General features: G+C 52.0%; 7 protein-coding genes across 7 annotated transcripts; 3 read left to right on the top strand and 4 right to left on the bottom strand.

The window, feature by feature from the left end:
* Positions 1 to 306: 306 nt before the first annotated feature.
* On the top strand, positions 307 to 1,524 carry PtrM4_027230 (tetratricopeptide repeat protein 4; the record flags this gene model as incomplete). Its single annotated transcript, XM_001932435.1, has 2 exons — positions 307 to 757; positions 806 to 1,524. The coding sequence occupies 2 exons, from the start codon at positions 307 to 309 to the stop codon at positions 1,522 to 1,524; spliced, it is 1,170 nt and encodes a 389-aa protein (XP_001932470.1).
* A 1,597-nt stretch (positions 1,525 to 3,121) lies between these two features.
* PtrM4_027240 (uncharacterized protein) lies at positions 3,122 to 4,378 on the bottom strand (the record flags this gene model as incomplete). The annotated part of the gene is made up of 2 exons (XM_066103754.1): positions 3,122 to 4,051; positions 4,229 to 4,378. 2 exons carry the CDS (start codon positions 4,376 to 4,378, stop codon positions 3,122 to 3,124), a joined length of 1,080 nt encoding a protein of 359 aa, XP_065965956.1.
* Positions 4,379 to 5,493: 1,115 nt separating this feature from the next.
* Positions 5,494 to 7,274, top strand: PtrM4_027250 (GlyA, Glycine-serine hydroxymethyltransferase; the record flags this gene model as incomplete). The annotated part of the gene is made up of 5 exons (XM_066103755.1): positions 5,494 to 5,634; positions 5,685 to 5,741; positions 5,800 to 5,893; positions 5,947 to 6,084; positions 6,130 to 7,274. 5 exons carry the CDS (start codon positions 5,494 to 5,496, stop codon positions 7,272 to 7,274), a joined length of 1,575 nt encoding a protein of 524 aa, XP_065965957.1.
* Positions 7,275 to 8,632: 1,358 nt separating this feature from the next.
* On the bottom strand, positions 8,633 to 10,807 carry PtrM4_027260 (spindle assembly checkpoint component MAD1; the record flags this gene model as incomplete). Its single annotated transcript, XM_001932439.1, has 1 exon — positions 8,633 to 10,807. One exon carries the CDS (start codon positions 10,805 to 10,807, stop codon positions 8,633 to 8,635), a length of 2,175 nt encoding a protein of 724 aa, XP_001932474.1.
* A 335-nt stretch (positions 10,808 to 11,142) lies between these two features.
* On the bottom strand, positions 11,143 to 12,237 carry PtrM4_027270 (O-Methyltransferase involved in polyketide biosynthesis; the record flags this gene model as incomplete). Its single annotated transcript, XM_001932440.1, has 1 exon — positions 11,143 to 12,237. One exon carries the CDS (start codon positions 12,235 to 12,237, stop codon positions 11,143 to 11,145), a length of 1,095 nt encoding a protein of 364 aa, XP_001932475.1.
* A 191-nt stretch (positions 12,238 to 12,428) lies between these two features.
* PtrM4_027280 (RNA-pol-Rpb5-C multi-domain protein) lies at positions 12,429 to 13,244 on the top strand (the record flags this gene model as incomplete). Its single annotated transcript, XM_001932441.2, has 3 exons — positions 12,429 to 12,512; positions 12,568 to 12,650; positions 12,704 to 13,244. The coding sequence occupies 3 exons, from the start codon at positions 12,429 to 12,431 to the stop codon at positions 13,242 to 13,244; spliced, it is 708 nt and encodes a 235-aa protein (XP_001932476.1).
* Positions 13,245 to 14,365: 1,121 nt separating this feature from the next.
* Positions 14,366 to 21,673, bottom strand: PtrM4_027290 (Dcm, Site-specific DNA methylase; the record flags this gene model as incomplete). The annotated part of the gene is made up of 1 exon (XM_001932442.2): positions 14,366 to 21,673. The coding sequence occupies one exon, from the start codon at positions 21,671 to 21,673 to the stop codon at positions 14,366 to 14,368; it is 7,308 nt and encodes a 2,435-aa protein (XP_001932477.2).
* Positions 21,674 to 21,868: the final 195 nt, after the last annotated feature.

Genomic DNA, 21,868 nt, shown 5'->3' on the forward strand with positions numbered 1-21,868 from the left:
CCGGGGTCGAAAAATCGGATGGTGTGGCATGAGGCGGATGTACGAAGCCGGACCTATCCCTCCTCTAGTATACCCTTCTGGTATACCCCTCTGGTTGTCCTGATCCATATATCCTGGCCGAAGGATTTGCAACTTCATGGAATTCCCTGGCAGAATGAGCGACAGCCGGGCCAAGCATACCCAGGTAAAACCACGGCCCCACCACGCTGACTAAGCGACCATGCACCAAAATTTCCAGCAGGCAGTCATGCAAAACACAACGAAATAATACGCGGCTGCACTGGGAAGAAAAGCAACACAGGAAACATGGCGCAAAATGAACCACAGGTACCGTCGGTGGAAATGCCACCCGCCATGGCCGAAGTCAAGTCGCAGAGCACAGAGGAGCTGCTCCAGGAGATGAACCGCATGCCACTTTTCATGACCAGTCTGGATGAAACCGACGGCGAGGGAGGCGAGAACATGGCCCTGGAGGCTCTAAAAGCCATGGCATATGAAGGGACCCGTGCCGAAGTTGCAGAAAACTTCCGACAGCAGGGCAACGAGTGTGCAAGAGCAAAGCAATGGACCGATGCCAAAGAATTCTACGACAAGGCCATAGCAGCGCTCAAGGGGCCACAGCTCTACAACCCCGATCCAGATGCACTGGGGCCTAATGGTATCCCTGTCGAGATAGATGCGGAGGAGGAGACAAAGAAGGAGACAGTAATTGCGGAGGCGGTATACGTGAATCGGGCGTTATGCAATCTGGAGAAGAGTAAGTTGAAAGCTGCGGGTAGCAGTCCCTGATACTAACATGGATCAGAGAATTATAGGTCATGCATACAAGACTGCGTCGCAACACTCAAGATCAACCCCGCAAATCTAAAGGCCTTTTACAGATCAGCCACTGCCGGCTTAGCGCTGGACAAGTTGGAAGAAGCGACGTGGGCCTGCGATCGAGGACTGGCCTTGGATGCAAGCAACGGGCCTCTCAAGACACTCAAGACCAAGATTGATGCGCGCAAGCAATACGTAGAATCCGTTGCCAGAGCGCGTCGGGAGCGGGAAGCCAAAGCAGCCTCGGAGCGCGCGACACTAAAACTCGCCCTCAAGAGCCGCAACATCTTGACGCGTAGCACGGAGAAGCCGCCAGATCTGGAAGACGCAGTGGTCAAGCTGGAGAACAGCATGGACCCATCATCCACACTGACTCTCCCCGTCATCTTACTCTACCCCATGCACTCGCAGTCTGACTTTATCAAAGCGTTTTCAGAGCGTGAGAAGTTGCATGAGCACCTCGATTACATCTTCCCCTTACCCTGGGACTCTGCCCACGAATACACAGTCGACAACGTGGAAGCATACATGGAAACCTCGTCTGGGGGCCTCATCAAAGTCGGCAAAAAGATGCCCCTGGCAAAGGTGCTCGGAAGCGGGAAGCCCGAGGTCGTCGACGGTCTGGTCACTATTAGCGTGATACCCAAATCCCAAGCCGCAGCCTGGATAGAAGAATTCAAGAAGCGCAAAGGCAAATCGGCCTAATCTCTCCATCCCAATTCTCCACCAAGAACGGCCCTTCTATCCTGCACCCAGAAGAAGAAGAAGAAGAAGAAGAAGAAAGAATAACTGCGACGCCACGGGTATCCCGAGCGCTCGCACGCGCACGCAGATCCAGCGAACGGGCCGATCGAACACTGCAACTTGCTATGAATTAAAATGGGGTACGGTTACCGTAGGCGGCCAAAAGACGCGTTACAAGTTAGCAGCGTTTATGGGACGCCGTAATCATCGGGAAATTTCCCCTGCCTATCGTTGCTCATCGGGTTGTTTCACAATGCCACTCCTCCGCCCTTCCCGGTTGGAACGTCACATCGCATCACATCACATCACACGTCAATTCGCTGTGTAGTTAATGGTCAGCCCAACGAAAAAAAATCCCCCACCATTCATAGGTACATAGTTATCATTATCTTCACAAGCCAAAACACATCCCGCGTCTCCTCTCGCAACCTAACCCTTAACACCGGCTATATGTCCTCCCCCCCCACCCGCACCAACGCGGACACACTACCCCAAATGCACATTCTCGTCTATTATCTGACCACTTTTGCCCTCCCTAACCCCCCATTCCATGGCGCCCACCACCCCCAGCACCGCAGCCAACGCCTCAAACGGGCGCGGCACCAACGCCCCTGTCCCCGTCTACCCCAAGCCCGGTACGAGGTTACCTACCACCGGCGCAGGCACACGGGGCAACGCAAGTACGCATGCGTGCACACGTGCGGTAATGTGAAGGCAAAAAAAAATGTGCATGCTGCATGTTGCTAACGACTGCTGCAGCGCCGCGGGTGCGTACATGACAGTTGCCATTTTGCATACCTACACGGTATATGTTGCTGCGTCTGTAGGTACGTACATACTTACGTACGGTAGGTCCGTCATCCCTTTTCGTTTGCGTCGTCGTTTCACGTAAACTGCGAGTTGCATTTGAATGAGCTGCATTTAACATGTGATATCTTATTTCCGATTTATTGCTGTGCGCTCGTCCTTGCATTGTGTAACAACTGAAAAAGTGCTGCCACACTGCATAGAAACTCGGTTATGCAGGCCACGACACCTGTGCGTAACCGTACTCGTACCGTAAACGTGGCGTTTTGTGATAATGGACTGCACTGCGGCCGCACGGAGAAAGTGGGGCTGAGGGTTGGCTAGTTGGCCCGTTGATGGGTTTTTTTGCGCCGAACGGGCGTTCTTATTTGGCGAGGAGCATTGGCGAAGAGCAAAAGGGGAGATTAGCCAGCAGACTTCACAAAATCCATCACGTCGGTACCGACTCCTCGTTTATCTATGCTTATTTTAATTTTGTTGGGATTTGGGGTTAACTTTGGCATGCTTCCGTGAAGTACTCTAAACCGTGAACGCCAACTTCACCCATTGAACATGATGTCATCCACACGTAAAGATATGATTAGACCTCCTCCCAACCCGTAGCCCCGTAACGCCTGAGTCCCATGTGTTTGGCTGAGCCAGTTAGCCAAGGGACAGACGCCGAACGGCCGATGACATGAAGAAACAACAATGTAATGAAGAGTTGTGGCAGTGACAGTCATACCTGTATACCTGTGAGGCTTCGATGAGACTATTCGTCCTCGTAGAGCTTCTTCTTGCGAGTCATGGCCTCCTCTAGGTCGGCCCAGACCGCGTTGCTAATCTTACCCAGGAGACTAAAGTACCTGTCGGGAATCCGATCGACTTCGTCTGCCTTGACCTGTTCGAGATAGCCCAGAAACTTCACATCCGAGCGCTGTAGCTGTCGTCGACCACCAAAAAACATGGAGACCTTGCGGAGTTTGGCCTCACGGAGGATTCGCAGACAATTCATCAGGTACTCATCATTGAGGTAGCGACGCTTCTCGTTTGATTCAACGTAGGAAGTGTGACGAGGAGACGCGTCATCGAATACAAACTTGATATCCCGAAGATACTGCAGATTCTCGGGGCCGATCATCTTCAGAAAGTGGAGCACATCCTGATAGCCAACCTCTTTTGGTACTGCCTCCCAGAATGGTCCACGAGTGCCGTAATGACGCTTGAATGAGAAAGTGTTCTCCCCGTACAGGACCGAGCAGCCTTCGTTATGTACTAGCTTGCAGGTTCTCAGGAACTGGGCGGACTTGCAGAGGTTGTCCTTGGGGTTCTGTTTGTTTACCGGGATTCTAAGCTCTTGGGTGTCATCGTTGCGCGCGAACAGGTATCGGTAGATGGTATTCCGCAACTCTGCGGGTAGATCGGTGAAGCCCTTGGGACGAGCTGCCAAAACCTTGTCTGGTTGAGACTGTCGGCTCTTGGTGCATACCTTCTTCGACTTACCCGGCTGCATCTCGTGAAGCTTGCCTGCCTCGTTGGTCTGTAGCATACTACTGTCGATCTTTACGAAGAGTGGGCCATGGAAGCCTAGCGGGACGTTGAACTGCAGCGTCATAGGCGGCTTCTTAGGGGTATGTCGGTGGAAGGCGCCACCTTCTTCGTTGTCTGTCAATTCGTCGAGCTCTTGGTCGTAGAGGAGAGGCTCTAGATGAGGCGACGGAGGGGAGGGGCTGCGCTTGCGCTTGGTCATACGCTTGTTTTTGTTCTTTCCCTTGTCTGCCCGGCCGCGTGGCTCCATATCGTCTTCTTCCTCTTCCTCGCTCTCGTCAGTCGTCAATGGCCCAAACTCGTCGTCTTCAAAGTCCACGTAGCCTGCCACCTTCTGGATCTTGCCCGCGCTCTTGCGGACTGGGCGGCCTGTCTTCTTGTTGTAGCTGGTAATTCTGGACGGGCTTCCTAGTTCTGGACTGCTTTGTCGATCGGGAGTAGCTGGTGGAGGTGCAATGGGCATCTTACCCTTGGAAGGCATGATGAAGATTTGATGGGCGTTTGCAGCGGTGTGGACTCGGGGCGCGTGCGCTGTTTTCGTGACCGCTGGTTGAACGTGGAGGTCGAGGTTGCGGACGAGGCGGGGTAGCAGATGGAGTGAGGTATAAGTGGAGACAAGGTACTGCGAGGGCGCCTTTGAGGAAGTAGCAGTCCGTGTGAAGGCGTGCTTTCCCGATTTGCAGCTTGGCGGACAGCGCGAGGAAGGTACGATGGGGGCGAACCAAAGGCATGAGCTGCATCGGGAAGCGCATAAGGAAGGTGAAGGTATTGAGAATTCATGGCGACAGATGTTTACTTTGTTTTAGAAAGAAAGAGAGAGAAATAAGGATAAAAGGAGAAGTTTTGCGGACCAAGCAGAGATACCTTCAGGTGAAGGTCGTCATGATACTGCCACCTTCTTGCAACGTTGCACTCACTCACTCGGCAGGGACAAGACCCAGTGACATCAGGGACAGGACAATGCAGGTCTATCCGATCACCGGTCGTGATATCCATAGTGAGTCGGGACGAGCTGGCCGATGATACAGCTTCGACCAGATGAGTACCATGTGCAGGACAACAGCTCTTGATTTGCACCACATTCACACAGAAAGATGATAGGAGCAGACAAATATATTGTATTGAAATGCTACATACTTGTACAAGCATCGACTGTAGACTGAGGCGGAAACACCATAACAGAGTGTTCCGCTTCAGCCTTGGCCGTCCACAACAACATCAACAGATGCATCTACGCAACGTACGCCGATCATATTCTTTTTCGTCTCCCTAGGTGGTGGGTGCCGGAGCGTGTCAGCATCCCCCACGTCGACCAGCTTGCGCCAGCCAAGTGAGGATGACTGAATGTAGCGTTCATATCATCTCGGGTTTAGTTACGTGAAGAAAAGAAGAGAAAGGACGGCGAAGCGGGAGCGTTGATATTTTCCGCCGGAGAAACGTTTATCGGCGCCGAGGTGCCCCAGCCATCCGGCGCTGTTCTAGCTCCGTCATTAAGCGGAGCTCATCGTTTGGTTGCCTCATTGAGACTACGAGTCCGGCACGTCAAGAAAGATTTATAAAGTCGTGCCGCCGTCTTACTAGATAACGTATTGAATCATGGCAAACCTCAGAGCAGCATGCAGAACGCCTTTGCGCCAGCTCACGTCGCGCCCAACAGCCGCAATTCCGACGAATCATTCAAGATTACTGCAGCGACAATGGCGGGGCTACGCAACAAGCTTGGATGCACAGCAAAAGGTAGATCTGATCGAGCGGAAATTTGACGTATCGTATATTGAAGATTCCAGATCCTCTCCCAAGATCTCGAGCACGCCGATCCCACAGTTTACGAGATTATCAACAGGGTTCGTTGCCACCTGAAGCGCGACACGAAAGATGAAGCTCATCATGTTTGCATAACAGGAGAAGAACCGCCAGAAACACTTCATAAACCTAATTCCCTCTGAGAACTTCACCTCACAGGCCGTCCTCGATGCTCTCGGCAGTGTTATGCAAAGTACGTGCGGCGCAATCCTGCTCATAGCGTACGTATGCTTACGTTCGCGATAGACAAGTATTCGGAAGGATATCCGGGCGCACGATACTACGGAGGAAATGAACACATTGACGAGGCAGAGCGACTGTGTCAGCAAAGAGCGCTCAAAGCGTTCGGCCTGAGTCCTGATGAGTGGGGTGTCAACGTCCAGGGTGAGTCAAACACGACAACTGATGATGTCCACTAACACGATTCAGCTCTCTCAGGCTCGCCTGCAAACCTCTACGCTTACTCCGCCATTCTCAACACCCATGACCGAATTCTCAGTCTCGATCTGCCCCACGGCGGCCACTTGTCGCATGGCTACCAAACGCCCACTAAGAAGATCTCGGCCGTCTCCAAGTACTTTGAGACTCTCCCATACAGACTTAATGAGAAAACGGGCATCATTGACTACGAGAAGATGGCGGAATTGGCGCACCTGTACAGGCCCAAGGTCATTGTTGCGGGCACGTCAGCATACAGTCGCTTGATTGAGTACGAGAGGATGCGAAAGCTGGCAGATGAGGTTGGCGCATACCTTCTCTCAGATATGGCTCATATCTCTGGACTGGTCGCTGCTGGCGTCATCCCATCTCCGTTTCCCCACTCCGACATCGTGACCACAACCACCCACAAGTCGCTGCGCGGCCCGCGAGGCGCTATGATCTTCTATCGCAAGGGTGTTAGAAAGGTGGACAAGAAGGGTAAGCAGGAGATGTACGATCTAGAAGGTCCGATCAATGCCTCGGTGTTTCCAGGTCACCAGGGAGGGCCCCATAACCATACAATTACTGCTTTGGCCGTAGCCCTGCAACAAGCTTCGAGCAAAGAATTCAAGGACTACCAGCAGCAGGTTCTTGAAAATGCAAAGGCCCTTGCGCATCGTCTGGGCGCTTCAAAGGACAGCGGCGGCCTTGGCTACAATATCGTCTCCGGCGGCACCGACAACCACCTTGTTCTCGTTGACCTCAAAGACCGTGGTGTAGATGGCGCTCGAGTAGAGCGTATTCTGGAGCTTGTTGGCGTCGCTTCGAACAAGAACACTGTCCCTGGCGACAAGTCTGCCATGAAGCCCGGCGGTCTGCGCCTCGGTACCCCCGCCATGACAACCCGCGGCTTCCAGGCCGACGACTTCAAGCGGGTAGCTGATGTCGTACACCGAGCAGTCGGTATCACACAGAAGCTAGACACAGACGCAAGAAAGAAGGCAGAGGACATGGGCCGCAAGAACCCTGGCAGTGTAGCGGCTTTCAAGGAATACGTCGGTGAGGGTGAGGACATTACTGAAATCATCGAACTCAAGAAAGAAGTTGCGGATTGGGTATCTACATTTGCGCTGCCCTGGGACAAGGCGCAATGATGAGCAATGACTGAATGAACGTGTATGCGCTGGCAGCGGGGTTCTGGCGTTTGAGGTGAGGGTAAGGGTCAATGTATATATGATAGCTTCTTTCACTTTCCCTTACCATTGCGACAATAGCAGTCTGTCTCAACTGCTTAATTCAACACTATTGTCCTGTTTCTTATTATTCTTGAAAGCCCTGCGGTTTCACTTATCATCCCACTTCTACATCTCTTTATCCTCTCCATCCCTCGCTCTGCAGTCGCCCGCTCTACATACAATCGCTCGCTCTACGTAGTCGCTCGCTCCGCACCCACAGTCGCTACCACACGCTCATTACCACAAACGCTCGAGTCCACAGGCGTCATGTTGCTACCTACTTTTTTCGCTGCCTTGGTCCTCACCACCGCCACGCAAGCAAAGATAACTACGCACACAACCACCCTAGTTATTAACGCATACTACGACGCCACTGCAAATACCGTCGCGACCTCAATCTCCACGACATCGTTTACACTATCTACTCCGCTTTTCCTAGCTCCAGCTCCAACAGAAGAGGCCGCACGGCAAACCATTGATGGATACACCATCAAAGTTGCAGCTTCTACAAGCGAGGCCATACAGCAACCCGTTAGCGAATACATCATTGTAGTTGGAGATTCTACCCACAAGGCCACGCAGCAAGTCATACAGCAAACCATAACAGACCTGGCCATAACGCGAACCAGCGACCAAACCAGCAGCCAACTTACTTCCCAACCCACCAGCACAACAACTACCACTCTAACAACCGAACCCATCCAGCAAACCACTACGACCCTCATCGTCTCCACCCATACAAACACCTCGCCGACCAAACCCGCAGAACCCACACCACCAGCAACCTGGATCTTCCCCGCAACAGCCACACTACTCCTCTACGACCTTGTCACCATGGCGCTGTTTGTGTGGTGCTGGGTTATGGGCATGTTTTCGTGGTGGAGGAGGGATGGTAGAGCTGGTAGGGCTGGGAGGAGGGGAAGGGAGGGAAGGGAAGATTGGACAAGAGATGATGAGTGGGAAGGTTGGGAAGGGGAAAGGGAGAGGAGAATTGAGAGGGAGATGAGGAGAGCTGGGATGTTGTAGTTTGATATAAGTTGGGAGGTTATGCAACGAATGCTGGTTATGACACGGGGCTGATGAGGGTTGAACATGACAGGGAAATATGAGGAAAAAGAATATTAACGTATGAAATGAAAAGTGAGAAGGAAAGGAGAGAAAACAATGTCATACACATCCGTCTAGCCTCATAAAATTAGGGCAGGCGAACACATTACAAAATCATCTCCCATCTCCATCTCCATACACATATACAGACTCCCATAAACCAGTCTACACTACCCTATCATAACCGTCTGTCCCCCAACCCCCCTCTCCCAAAACTCCAACGTCAACGCACTCAAAAAACAAGGAATCTCCTTCCTCCCCTCGACCCAATAAACAATCTGATCGCGAATCTCACCCGCAAAAACACTCTGTTCACCTCCACTGACCTTCATGGTGCCGTTCTCGCCATCAAAGATGATACTATTCTCGCCTTCCTCATCAGCAGGTTTAAACATGCTGGTGACTTTGACGCGGCCGTTTGGCATGAAGTCAAGCTTCCAGCCGAGGATAGAGGCGACGGCTTCGCGGAACTCGAGAGATTTTGCCGTCCAGATTTGTTTTAGGCGATCGATCTTCTTGAGGGTAGAGGCGAATTTTTGGTTCAGTTCGGCGAGTTCGGTTTGGGCGGCTGTTAGGGTGGCGAGGGGGACGGTCGGGGTAGTGGAGGAGGGGGTGGATTGGAGTTGTGCGAGGAGTTGGGCGTTTGCTTCTCGGAGGGTGCGGACGGTGCTTAGTTTGAGGGCTTCGGCGTCGGCCGTGGGGTTGGATTTCAGCTCTAGGACGCGTGTGCGGGAGGATTCTTTGAGCTTTTTGAGCTGCGAGTGTTGGGCTTTGTATTCGGATTCTACGAGCTTCATCTTCTTTTGGAGGGATGAGAGGTCGTCTTGGAGTTGGCGGTTCTTGCGTCGTAGTTCGCCGATGCGCTCTTCGTTCTGGTCGGTTTCGAGGGGCCGCTTTTGACCTGCTACTGTGCCGGAGGGCTTCTCGAGACTGTTAAACTCCTGTTGTAGAGAATCAATCTCTTTGCGGTATTGGTCCGCGAGATCCTCTAGCTCCCGTATCCGCTCGGATTTGGCTGCGTCGAATGTGTCTGGTTGCATCTCGCGCTCCTCATCGTCAAAGGCTTTGACTTGGGCACGCAGAAACTCGACCTCTTTGGTCAACAAGGTCTTCTGTCGTTCCAGACGCGCTCGCACCTTTGCGTCGGCACCGCTAGCTACACCAGAACCTCCGCCCGTCTTGAGTTGCTGAATCTCGGCTTGTAGTTTGGCTTTGTCTTCCTCCAGAGCTTCGATAGTGGCCTCCTTGACTGAGAGCTCTGGCTTGATCTCGCCCAGTCTGTTAAGTAGGTCGGTCCTTTCTATACGTTCTTGAATGAAAGCACGCGCGAGGTCCTGGGGTGTCTCAAACATGATCTCTCCATGTGTCTCGGCTTCGGCTTCCAGATATGATGTCCACGAGTGTCGCTCCTCTTCTAGAACCTGGTTCCTCAACTGTGCCTCTCCGAGTTGGCGCTCTACATCGTCCATCATGCGCAACTTGTTCTGTAGCGACCGTTTCTCCTCCTCGACTACCTCGATAGACTTATGCTGCTTGCGGTATTGCTTGAGTTCTGCATTCTGCTCCCTCGTCAACGTCTCCAGCTTCTTGATGTGCGCTACCTGGTCCGAGAGTTCCCTCTTGATGACCTCCAGTGTCTCTGCATCTCCGGTAATCGCCTTGAGTCGCAATATCTCTGCCTCCATCTGACCAACCTCGTCCTCTTTCTGCGCGAGCTTCTTTTGTGCCGTCTGCAGCGCGTTGACCTTGGCCTGCAAGTCTGTCTGTATTTCCTCCATGCTGTCCTTGAGTTTCTGATGCTCCGTCTGCAGCGTGTTGAACCTATGCTCATTCTGCCTCTGTGACGTCGCGAGTTCTTCCTTGACTTCATCATACTCCTCCTGCAGCGATTGCGCCCGCTCTTGGCTTTCTCGTAACCGCCTCTCAAGTGCCTGTCGCTCGTTTGCAGCCCGTGTTTGCGACTCTGCCAGCTCCTTTGTCAGCGCCTCGTGCTTCTTCGCAGTAAGAGTGCTGGAAGCCTCGACTTGCTGCGCCTTTCGAAAATCGGCATCGGCGCGGTTCTGTGCATCTCGGAGCTCCTGCGCATGCTCCAGCTTCATCATTTCCTTCTCCTGTTTCGCCGTCTCGAGCTCATATCGCACGGTATTAAGCTGCGCGCGTAGGTCCTCGTTGATGGGGTCCGAAGGCACAACCGTGTGCGGCGCATTCTGTGAGGCACGAAATGTGGTTCGGAAGGTTTCGCGCAGAGGCTCTCGTTTCGCAGCTACAGTGGGAGGCGGCGATTCGGGCTCTTCCTCACCGGTGAGGAAGTTGAAGGACGGCTTGGTCGTGTTGCGTACCGGCATGGTTGCGACTCCGATGGGTTAGGTGGCAATACAGCGAATAATATGTGTAGGGCTTCGGATGCGATCACACCATTGCGTGAATCTAAATTAGGGGGCTCCTCTTCTTCGAAGGCGGCGTGGTCGTAGGTGAAGGCTTCACAATGCGTCGTTGTCGCAAAGCCGCTGTCGAGGGTTCAAAGAGCACCGATTAAATTGGGATTAGCGCAAGATGTGTCTGTCGCGCAGGCACGTGTTGGTCTCTCCTCATTCTCGATCTAAACTTGTCCCTCAGCACAATACAGATAACATGCTTCATGTCTTCATTGTTCATGATGATTACTATTACAGATTCGTCACTACTCCTTTACATCCGCCCAGGCCTTGGTGAAGACATCGCTTTCGCCGTCTCTCCAACCCCAAGCAACACAGTAATGTCGAAGAAGCATTTCCAGCTCCTCCAACTCATCCAAGAACTCCAAACCAGCAATGCGCTCCTTTTCCTCCTCGTTAATCCATCCCCGCCAAATCGTGTTCGTGTCGGCTACCTTGGCCCCAGCCGTCAAACCGTATTGCCGTAGACGTGCCCGCTGGTCGCCGAGTTCAGGATATGCGATCAATGTATGGAGGTGTATATTTCGGGACTTGAGGTTCGATATCATGGTCCTACCGAAGGCGTCTTGGGGGAGGATGGGCTCGTAGAGTATGAGAGAAGCGGGCGTTGTAGGTTGTAGGTAATGGGTCAGGAGTGACGACATTATTGACTGCACTGTCGGTGGTTGTAGGTACACCAGACACATCTCCGACAAGATCAATGTGGGTATGCTTGGGTCTACATTTGGTAACTGAGGCAGCGGTGTCTCGTTCGACGGATCGGCCAGAGAGCGCAGATCAAGCGCATGGATGTTGTAGGTCTCGGAGTGATACGACGTCGAACTCGACGGTGCACTCTGTAGCTTCTGGTACAGTTGCGGCTGCCTCTGTATGGCAGCTATCTTGGCTAGGGTGTTTGTGGAAAAGTCGATCTCATGGTATATCAGGCGCATTTGAGGGTATAAATCAACGAGGCGGAAGAAGCGAGTATCGGTGCCGGCACCAAGTGAGATGATCTGTTTGGGAGAGTCGGGGTTGGTGACCAGGAACTTGGTGACCAGCAGATCGATAGCAGATGTGCGAACGTAGGTTCCTCTGTTGAGCAACGGCAACTTCCTCGTCGTCTGCTGTGTCGCAAACAGCTTCGCATATGGGTCGTGAAGATATCCGAGCTCTACACAGCTCACCCTGCTCCCCGCCGCATCTTGATCTGTACCCTTGACTGCATTATCCAGTATTTGCGCCCGTTCTTCGCTAGAACCTCCAAATCCACCTCTTCCACGTCCATTCCCTCGTGACGACCCACCACGACGTTGACCGAGAAGAGATCTCAAATTGGGGATTTCGTTTGAAGAAGCCATGCTTTCGTGCTCGAGAGGGTCGCATTTGGTGGGGTTAGCTCCAGCGGCACGCTAGGCCTGCTAGTGCACATGCATGCCAAGACCAAGCCCTTTGGAACTTCTGGAGATTTCTTTGACGCGACAAGTAGACCGTTCAACCTTCGCGCCGAAACCCCCGTAAACATCCATCACCGACGCATCCGACCGCGACCATGGAAGGCGACAGAAAGTACAACCCGAGTTTGATGCGTCTGTGGAGGGTATGGAAGACGACCAAAGAGATGATGAATGATCGGGTGGGTTGCGCATGCGCTTTGAGCAATGCTGGACTGCGCGCTGACTTTACCAAAGGGCTATATGGTGCTTGAAGAAGACATGAACATGTCACTTGACCAATTCGCGCGGAAATATGCGCGCGAAGACGGAGAGCCAGAGTATGTGGTTGGCAGCTTTGACGTCTAGGCCGCCATACTGACTTGTTGCCCAGCCGGTCGCGCCTCAACTTCTCCTGCCAGCCATCCGAAGAAATGCTTGCAAAGTACACCGATGCCCCGACCAAGAAGGTCCCCAACCCCCTGCCCAACATCGGCACTATATGGGTCGAGTTCAACGCCGACGAGAACGTAGGCATGAAGCAATTGCGCGAGTACATGGCGCATTTGGTCAACGGCTCCTTCCACTCGGGCATCATGATCACGGTGAAGCCCATGACAGGAATGGCCATTCGTCTCCTCCGCGGCGCTACGAGCCTCAGCGACGGACCCAAGGGCGGTGTCGAGGTTTTCATCGAGCAAGACCTTCTAGTCAACATCACAAAGCACGAGCTAGTTCCCAAGCACGTCCTTCTTAGTGACGAGGAGAAGCAGCAATTACTCCAGCGATACCGCCTCAAGCAGACACAGCTCCCACGAATCCAGTCCACGGACCCGGTAGCCAAGTACCTAGGTCTGAGGAGAGGCTCGGTTGTCAAGATTATCCGAAAGTCAGAGACGGCAGGTCGATACGCCAGTTACCGATGGGTCATATAGCAAAATAGACTGGGGAGCGCGAGGCGCAAGGAGAGCAAGAGACGACGAAAGAGCATCCGGCGAGGCGTTTAGGCGAAGCAAGAAGAATCAAGGGTTTGCTTTTGTTTTAGTCAATATTCTCACGTATCCAACTCTGCAAGCAAAAAGTCCAACGTGTCAGCTAGCAGCAGCAATATACAAGTCATATCCATTTTCCACGTTACAAACAACCCCGGCTAACCTTATCCCCCCTTCCTTACCTATCCTTACATCCACTTCCCTGCCAACCCAGCTACCACGCCCCCTTCCCTTCCCTAGCCGCCGAACCACCCCACCCCAACCTTCCCAGCACAGTAACTTGTTCCAAAATCCATTGAAAACTGCATCCCAGCATTGCCCCCATCGGTGAAGCTACACCGATGCAAGAAACGCCACCTTTTACCGTTTTGGGTGATACGCTAGCTGCATTGGGTAAGAGGGTTCACCGTTTAGGTGTGAGAATGAGACTAGGACGACGGAAGACACGGCGGGACTGGGCTGGGCTCGGCTGGGTGGGCGTGGGAGGTTTGGTATTTGAAAGAGTTTGGTCACTGTTGCCTTGTGTACCCGGGATGATAGGTTTGTGCGATGGGTGGGTTGTGATGGGGCGATGGGGTGATGGGGTGATGGGATGCGGGTTGAGGTTTTTGTGCTAATTTAGTGGGACTAAAGCTGGGATGCATGCGTGTAGCTTTCCAGCTTGAGCTTGCGGCTGAACATCACGGGTGTATGCGTGACAAGGGGTTGTTTTCTTTGTGGAATTAACATGGTCCTACACCTTAACTACCTGAGTCCGGGGTATAATACTGACCATCTTCGAAAATCACCGCTTTGTACCTACACCGACGTTATCCTACATAGAAACACGTAGCCATCCAGAAATTCCTTAGACGTTCGTCCAAAGCTCCAAGATGAGCGCGTGATCGTTCATCCTCCTATTCATCGTCGTCAAGCTCAGCCATTCATACAAAACGCACAATCATTCAACCTCTTCCTCCTCCTCGTCAAGCTCAGCCATTCATACAAAACGCACAATCATTCAACCTCTTCCTCCTCGTCGTCAAGCTCAGTCAATCATACAATGCTCCAAAATGGACGCACAATCATTCATTCTCCTCCAACTCCTCCTCGTCGAATGTTCCGGACAGCTTGATCGGAGACGTAAAGCGCTCGGGCGAAACATCAACGTCAATGAGATCCCGATTCTGTCCATCTTCAAGCCAAGAGCTCGGCAACAACATCATCTCACCCGTCCTATTCCTGACAAGCACCGTCTTTTCTTTCTTCTTGCATGGCAGGGGCCACATGCCATTGGGCTCCGATTGCGTTGAGACCATTGCTTCGGTGCGCTTGTGGCGGTGCTCAAGTATGTCGACATCAATCGTGCGCAGCGCGACCACGTGGTAAATGTGTACCGTCTTCCCTTGGCCGTGGCGACGACTGCGGGCAATAGCCTGTGCCATTGCGGAGTCGTACTTGTACTGGTCGTCTGCGTGGAGAGGAGACACGAAGAAGACATGGTTTGCGTTGATGAGGTTGATGCCAGCAGCCGATGGATTCCCCAGGTTGAGGATGAGCAGCTTCTTCATAGTCGCTGGCTTCTTGTTCGTCTTGAATTCTTCAATCACCTGCGCGATACGTGTTTGACGGATTGTGGCGTAGCGGATTTTGTAGTGGTCCAATACACGCTCAATGACGCTCATTAGATCATCGTTTGGCGCGAAGATGATTCCTTGATCTGCTGGTGGCATCTCGGAAATGAGTTGTACGATGGCGTGTAGCTTTTTACCGAAAATCTGGTCAGGATCATGGCTCTCTTTCGATCCCAAGTTGGCCATTGGAATCAGCTCGCCGTCGCCTAGACGTGCCTTGCAACCAGGGTGAACGCAAGTCTCATCGTCACTTCGTGCTTCAAGACAGCTCTGACATGCAGTGTGGCCGCAGTGAGAGACTAAGAAGAGCTTGGCTACATCAGTGACGCCGTTGCAGCTCTGCGAACTGCAGCTGTGCGAACTGGTCGGTATTACAGGTTGTAGGTGATCCTGGATGGTTGCAACAAAGCGTTTTGATCTCGTTCGATGGATCAATTCATCACACAGTCCGTTAAGTTGCGACATATGATGCTTGACCGTCTGTAGCCATGCTTTGTCGGTCTTACCCTTCAGCTCTGAGAAGCTGCGATTCGGCTCTTTCCTCGCTTTCTTTGCTTCGACAAGTAGGTCGCGGATACTCTTTTTAGCTTCTTCGTCTCCAATGTAGTCGTCTTGTGCGATCTGGTCCTCGAAAAGAGCGTAGAGTTTAACAATCTCAGCTTTGCCTGTCGCTTGTGTTCCACGTCGGAAATTCTTCTTAGCCACCAACTGCTCAAAGCTCACCAGGCGACTTAGCAAGTCAGCTCTCGTACTCTTGAGTTCTTCCGATCGTTTATGAGTGAGAAGATCGAGTCCAGATCTGCCGTCTTCTGCCGTCTCGTATAGCAATGCAGCCTTCAGGAGCGCCTCCTTCGGCGTCGAAGAGTTCTCCAAGCTATCTCTCAACCTGTCGTTCCTATCCGAGCTGGACTTGTCTAGTTTCCTGATTTGCAGTCTCTGTGGAACCAAGTGTTGCGAAAGCTCCATATACACGGCAATATGTGCAGCGTCCAGTTCAACGGGAACTAGCCTCTCCTTGCACGCAATATTCTGTAGCGCGGCTTCATTTTGCCTGGCAAACTTGTCGAGAAACTCCTGCGCTCGCACGTGTCGTTCTTCATGCCATTGACGTGACATGCTTTCTGTCTGAGATAGGAAACCTTCGACATCTGTTTGATCAAGTTTCGCGGCCGTCTTCTCTACGGTAAATTTGCCGTCACCACGAACATATCGACCGAGCCTGATACCCAGGAACGATGCAATGTGATTCACATCCGAGAAGCCCCCCAGGGCGGGAGTTCCGGACAGAATCCAGCGCTTATGGGATTGAATCGCCTTTATAGCAGTCATCTTGATACTGGTTTCAACCTTTTCATCATCATTGAGATAATGATATTCGTCGATGACCACTCGGTTGAATCTGAAGAGATGGAGAAGAGGTACTACATCAGTCCGAGTACTGGATTCCGATTTGGTGGCCGCCTCGCGTTTCGGTTTTGCCGCCTTTTTTGCTTCTTTGACCGGCTCTGTAGTACCATATGACTCGTACGCGCTGCCATGCTGGATCCTTATGGGTATCGAGGCTTTGAATTCAGGAAGCTGCAGTAGCGATTCGATACGATTCTGGGTGAGCGTCTGGAAGTCTTTATATCTGTTATGAGTTAGGTATGTATCCAACTGGGCTGGAATCTCATTACCGGCCCTGGTCATCCAGGCGTCGAATGCTCGACGGCTGACCAGCGTGGGCTCAGGCATCGCTGCAAAGTCCGCCAACTCTGAAACGTATTCCTTCTCGAAGAACAAACTCCAGGACACTACAATGACCCTACTCTGCCGTAGATTGTTCGTGGTGAGCTTCGTCAATTGGGCGAAATTCTGGACTACCAAAACATTGTACAGCTGGAATTGGTCTTCGCCCAAGAATTTCTTGAGTTCGGTTTTCCATTGTAAAGCGATGTGTGGCGGGCAGACGACCAGTGTTGCGGCTGATTCCAAACGTACAGGAAGATTTGCAGCCAGTGGTTTGTTGATCTCAATCAAATCTTCTGGTGTGTACTGATCAAACTCACTCTGTATGAGCGCTATACTCGTGACGGTCTTGCCGAACGAGGGTTGGTCCGCAAGCACGCCTCCGCGAACGCACAACTCTGTTTCCGCTCGAGCCTCTACCCTCCAGCCTACACCGGAGTGGATTGACTCTTCTGTTTCAGAGATCGTCATCTTTACACCCAATTCTTGGGTTTTCATCCACACCACAGCCCTGATCTGCTCATCAAACAAGTATCTGGGTACCGCTGCAACTTGATCAGCTTGCGGCACATCATTTGCGTTACTTCCAAGACGGAATCTAGGAAAGGGCTGAGACGGAAGTTGGAAATGGTCGGTCAGCAACCTCCATGCAGTTTTTACTGACGAATGGCCGGACAGTCTCCCTTGTGCGCGATGGATTAATGACATGACATGAACGCCAATCTGGATACGTGTCTGATTCGAGTCGCTAAAGTCATTGATTTGGAAGATCTTAGGTCGCATTTTCAGCATACGCTCAAATGTGGCTGCGGCCTGTCGGTCCTCGTGTGCAGACGCGACACCATTCTCGTCGACGCTCCAAATCAGTTTGGGGTAGTTTGGGGCGCAAGGGCACTCTTGAGATGTGCTCGGTTGGACTTCGTACCAGGAGGAGCATGACGGCAGTAGTCTAGCTTTCTCAAGAGCCCAGGAATGTCCGGAAACAGCTCTGTTTGGTAGTGATTCCTTCACGGAGACGTCTAGTACCGGGAGCAATTGCGAGCAACCTTGGAGGTGATGCTCATTCAGACTTGATCCTTGTAGATATCTCACGTCCAAAGTGGTAGGGGATGTTTTCATCCCGATCTTAGTAGGGATCCAGCGGTCAGAAACGTTTGCGGCAACGAGGCGCTCGCGTCCGGCATCCATGTGCCAGGGCCGCCACGAACTATCCAACTGAGCAACAGTCAGTCGGGCGTCGCTATAAGTTTTTCGGCTGTTGTCTTGACTGAATACAAAGCTATCACGATCGGCCTCTCCTATGAGATCTGGATCAAGGAACAAATACATGTTACCTTCTCCACCAAGTCTCTTGTACAAGCTGTTACATGCTGTTCCACAATGTAGCAAATGTTCATATGCCCCGGTGATTGTCGTCAGCCCTTGATCTTCGCTATGAATCTCCATCTTCGCAGGTACAGTCTCCGCCTTGTGATCCGGAAGGCCGAGACGACTACGCCACGAGCTGATCCTTTCAATGGACCCTGTCATGCGTAATTGGTAGGGTTCGGTGCAAGGTAAGCGTAACTTCCACTCGACATTGAACAGTGTCTCCGAGGCAGAACCATGTGCGACAGGATTCTTGAGTAAGGCTCGAATAGGGTCACTGGCAGGAAGATGCGGCTGGCATTTGACGTACATGAGCCATTGTGCATCGCGGCCAAGTCTCAGCTGCAGCGTGGCCTTTGGTGAGCTGTATTCTATCTTCCAGCGATTGTGTTCTCTGGAGAACTCATCGAGGCAGAAAGATTGTGCGCTAATTTGCGCTTTCGAAATGACCTCCAGATATGCATCCACGGTGGGATTCTGTCCCTGCTCATCGGAAGGCCAGTCCACGGAGTTGACTTTCAGACGTGCAGGCAATCTGGGACGCCATCGTCGAACAAACTCGTCCGGCGTTTGTGTTCGGTGGTTGCATGGTTCAGCCTTTCTATAGACATGCTTAGGGTTCCCAGCACATAACGTGCATGCTGAGTGTCCACACGCAGAGCAAGTGAGAATCGCGGTTTTGCTCGTGAACTTCTTCCCTTCGCAATGACAAAAGCGTGAACTCAACAGTGCTTCTTCATTCAGTTTGACAAGATCTAGCTGCTCGTATGTAGCTGGCTCTAGCACGCTATGTGATAACAGAGAAGACCAATCAGACGTGCCGTCAAGCGAGCTCTCAATTGTTTGCGGAGCTGAATTTTGAGCATCTGCCAAGTTTTTAGTCGACTGGAATGCTTTGTGTCCACTGATAATGGCGGCAACAAGAGAGGCCCCGATCACGGTTGTTGACATGGCGTTACCGGCAAGATTCTGAAGTTCTTTCTCGGTTTCGTTGGCGAACAGCAATCGACTCATAGGCATTCCTTGTAGAACCAAGAGCTGACTGCCATTCAGGGCAGTTTGGCGGTTACTTGAGAAGTCGCGGCCTGTGGGCGTCACACAGGGCGCAATGCCTGAATGTTTCTTGAACCGATCGACATTCTGACTGACATCCCAGAGGGCCATCTTGTAAAGTGAGTCACAACCTTTTTGGCTTGCTTCCAGATGGGCAATATCGATTGCGTCACAGACTCTCGATGATTGACTATTGTAAAAGCCCCTGTCAGCGAAATCGGGTGGCATAATTGTGCCGTTGTCGCTTCTTCGGCTAATAGGGCTCAAGATCCCCAATCTCTTCTCGGAACGGAAGTGGTCGTACCTCAGCTTGGCCAAGGCCCAGGCTGTTTCAGATGAGGGACTGCTGTAGTCACTTGACTCTCTCAACGAATCTGGTAGAAAGGCTTCATAGGGGCTGCTACACCCTCTCTTCAGCTTTTCCATCAAACCTTGCCATTGCTTTACGGCTTGGGTCACACCTTTGCCAAAGTGGTTGCGCTCTATGGCCACCATGTACATACGCTCCCTGGTCTGGGGTAGGTAGTACTGTTTGGTGTCACAAATTATCCATGCTGCCTCATAGCCGATGTTGTCCCATCTGCGCACGACGTCGTCCCATACGCCCTTCTGAGACTTGACGTTCTCAAGCAGTACAATACTTGGACGGAAGCGTCTTGCATACGTGTGCACTGCAAGCCATGTGTCGCCTGTCTCGCCTCCATCCTCAAGTGACTTCCCTTGGTTGTTCAGCCTCGAAAGGTCTTTACAAACAAAGCCAGCGACAAGGATATCGATGCCGATGGGGATCTCCACTTCTGCGCCATATGCTGTAGTCGCTTTGGTGGAAGATTCGTCAATGAAGTCTCTGACGTCTCTAAAAAGAATCTTTGGGTGAAAATTGCGTTCGATAAAGGCTTGTTTAAAAACCTCAATCTCAGCTGAGAACTCTTGCTGTATGAGAGGTGGGGAGTGCCCCGCAACCTTTAGAGCTTTGCATATCTCATCGAGAGCTAGCAAAGGCGATTCTGTGCCCGAACACATAGTGGCTACCTTGATTGTTCGTCCTTTCAAGTGGTCTAGCGCTCCGAGAAGCCCAAGCTGTAGGGATTTTTTTGTCATGTCAGACATGCAGTCTTCGATGTTGGAGAGAGGCGGGAGGCTGAGATCAATTCCCTTGCCAGTTTGTTTGCGATTTCTCTTAGCAGTCAGGTCATTTTTGAGGGGCATGATTACTGACGACTCGCTATCGCTGATACCTGAGGTGTCGTCTTCACAAGACGTTGGGTCGATGTCCATGTCGTCTTCAGACGATATTGGTTCGATGTTCATGTCGCTTTCATCGTCAGTTGGGGAGAACATGGAGATATCAGATTCATCATCATCGAACGTTTGCTCAACATAAGAAACAATACGGCGACTCCGGCGGGTGCGGGTACCGATACGGTTTGTAGCTTGAGGCTTAGTGTCTTTTTCTGTAGCAGTATCTTCGTCCGAGAGCTGTATGTCGTTGAAATTCGTGATATCGATCGTCTCATCGCCTGACGCGAGAGGAGCAGATAGAGGAGAAGAAAGAGAAGAAGACAGAGGAGAATACACTCTTTTGTTGAAAACAGAATAGAGTTTCCGTCCAACATTTCGTTCTGCGGGAGCCGACTGTTCACCTTGCACATACCCAATCAGCTCTCTAGCAATTATCTTAGTTTGTGCAACTGCGATTTTGTCGTTGCATGTAGTCTCATCAAGCATGCTGCTAGAGGTCGCGTCTGGGGATGTGATTGAGCTGGACACGATGGATCGCTTGTTTGTGTCGGCATGCGTGCTTCTTGAGGGCCGAGAATTCTCATTCTTTCGTTGACTGGAGGTATCCACGCTTTTTGGAGGCGCCATAGACTTCTTTGAAGCAGCTGGCCCATCTAACCTTACCTTCTTCTCAGACGGCTTGTGGCATAGGCTTCCAGTCTTGTTCCGGATGCATGTGTCGCAGGGATGCCCACCGTTGCACTTCTTGAAGCCTCTCCTTGTACATTGTGGACAACGCGCTGCTATGGCTACTGACTCTTCGGCTGTGGGCATGCGACAGTTTTTCTTTTTGTCTCGGATACAGCGCTCACATTGCTCCTTTCCTTCTTCCTTGTGACATTCGTATGCCGCGTTGCCTCCACGGTTGAGGCAATGGTAGCAGCAGTCTTCAGGTATCACCATTCCAGTGTCTTCTGTCATTTGGTGAGGTGCTTGGGTCGTGATACTTGTAATGGAAGCCGCACCGGCTGTGATTATAGTCGGCGGAGCATTTGTGCGTGACAAATCCTGCGAAATTTGTGCACTTCGCGCTTCACTCGACCTTGTATGCCGTGAAGCGATTGTAGCTGTGCCGCCATGTAGGCTCCGTGTAGATGACAAAGCCACTGAAGCTCGTGCTGCACTCGAGCTTGCCTGCCGTGAAGCAATTAAAGTCGTATCGGTATGCAAGCGTGCTGAAGACGAGAGTGACAAAGCCGGAGCAATTTGTGCACTTCGGGCTGCACTAAGCCTTGTCTGCCGTGAAGCAATTGTAGTCGTATAGCCCTGCAAACTTGTGGGTGCCGACTCAGTCAGGCGCTTGCGCTTGCGGGTATTGGCCGATGCCATGGTGAAGAGAGGTTGTCACCGATAGGGCTGTCAATACGGCACAGTAAGGGGACAGTGGTGTGTATGTTACTAAGGCATAACAAGACAAACTTTTGTATGGGGCAGACACGCTCGGCACGCGGGTCGCGACCCGCGTCGATCGCGCTAGTAGTGAAGCGAAAGCACGTGAACTGCCATGCTACGTACCCCGCATCT

This window comes from Pyrenophora tritici-repentis, chromosome 1 (genome assembly GCF_003171515.1).
Source record: "Pyrenophora tritici-repentis strain M4 chromosome 1, whole genome shotgun sequence".
In the NCBI taxonomy this organism is placed as follows: Eukaryota; Fungi; Ascomycota; class Dothideomycetes; order Pleosporales; family Pleosporaceae; genus Pyrenophora; species Pyrenophora tritici-repentis.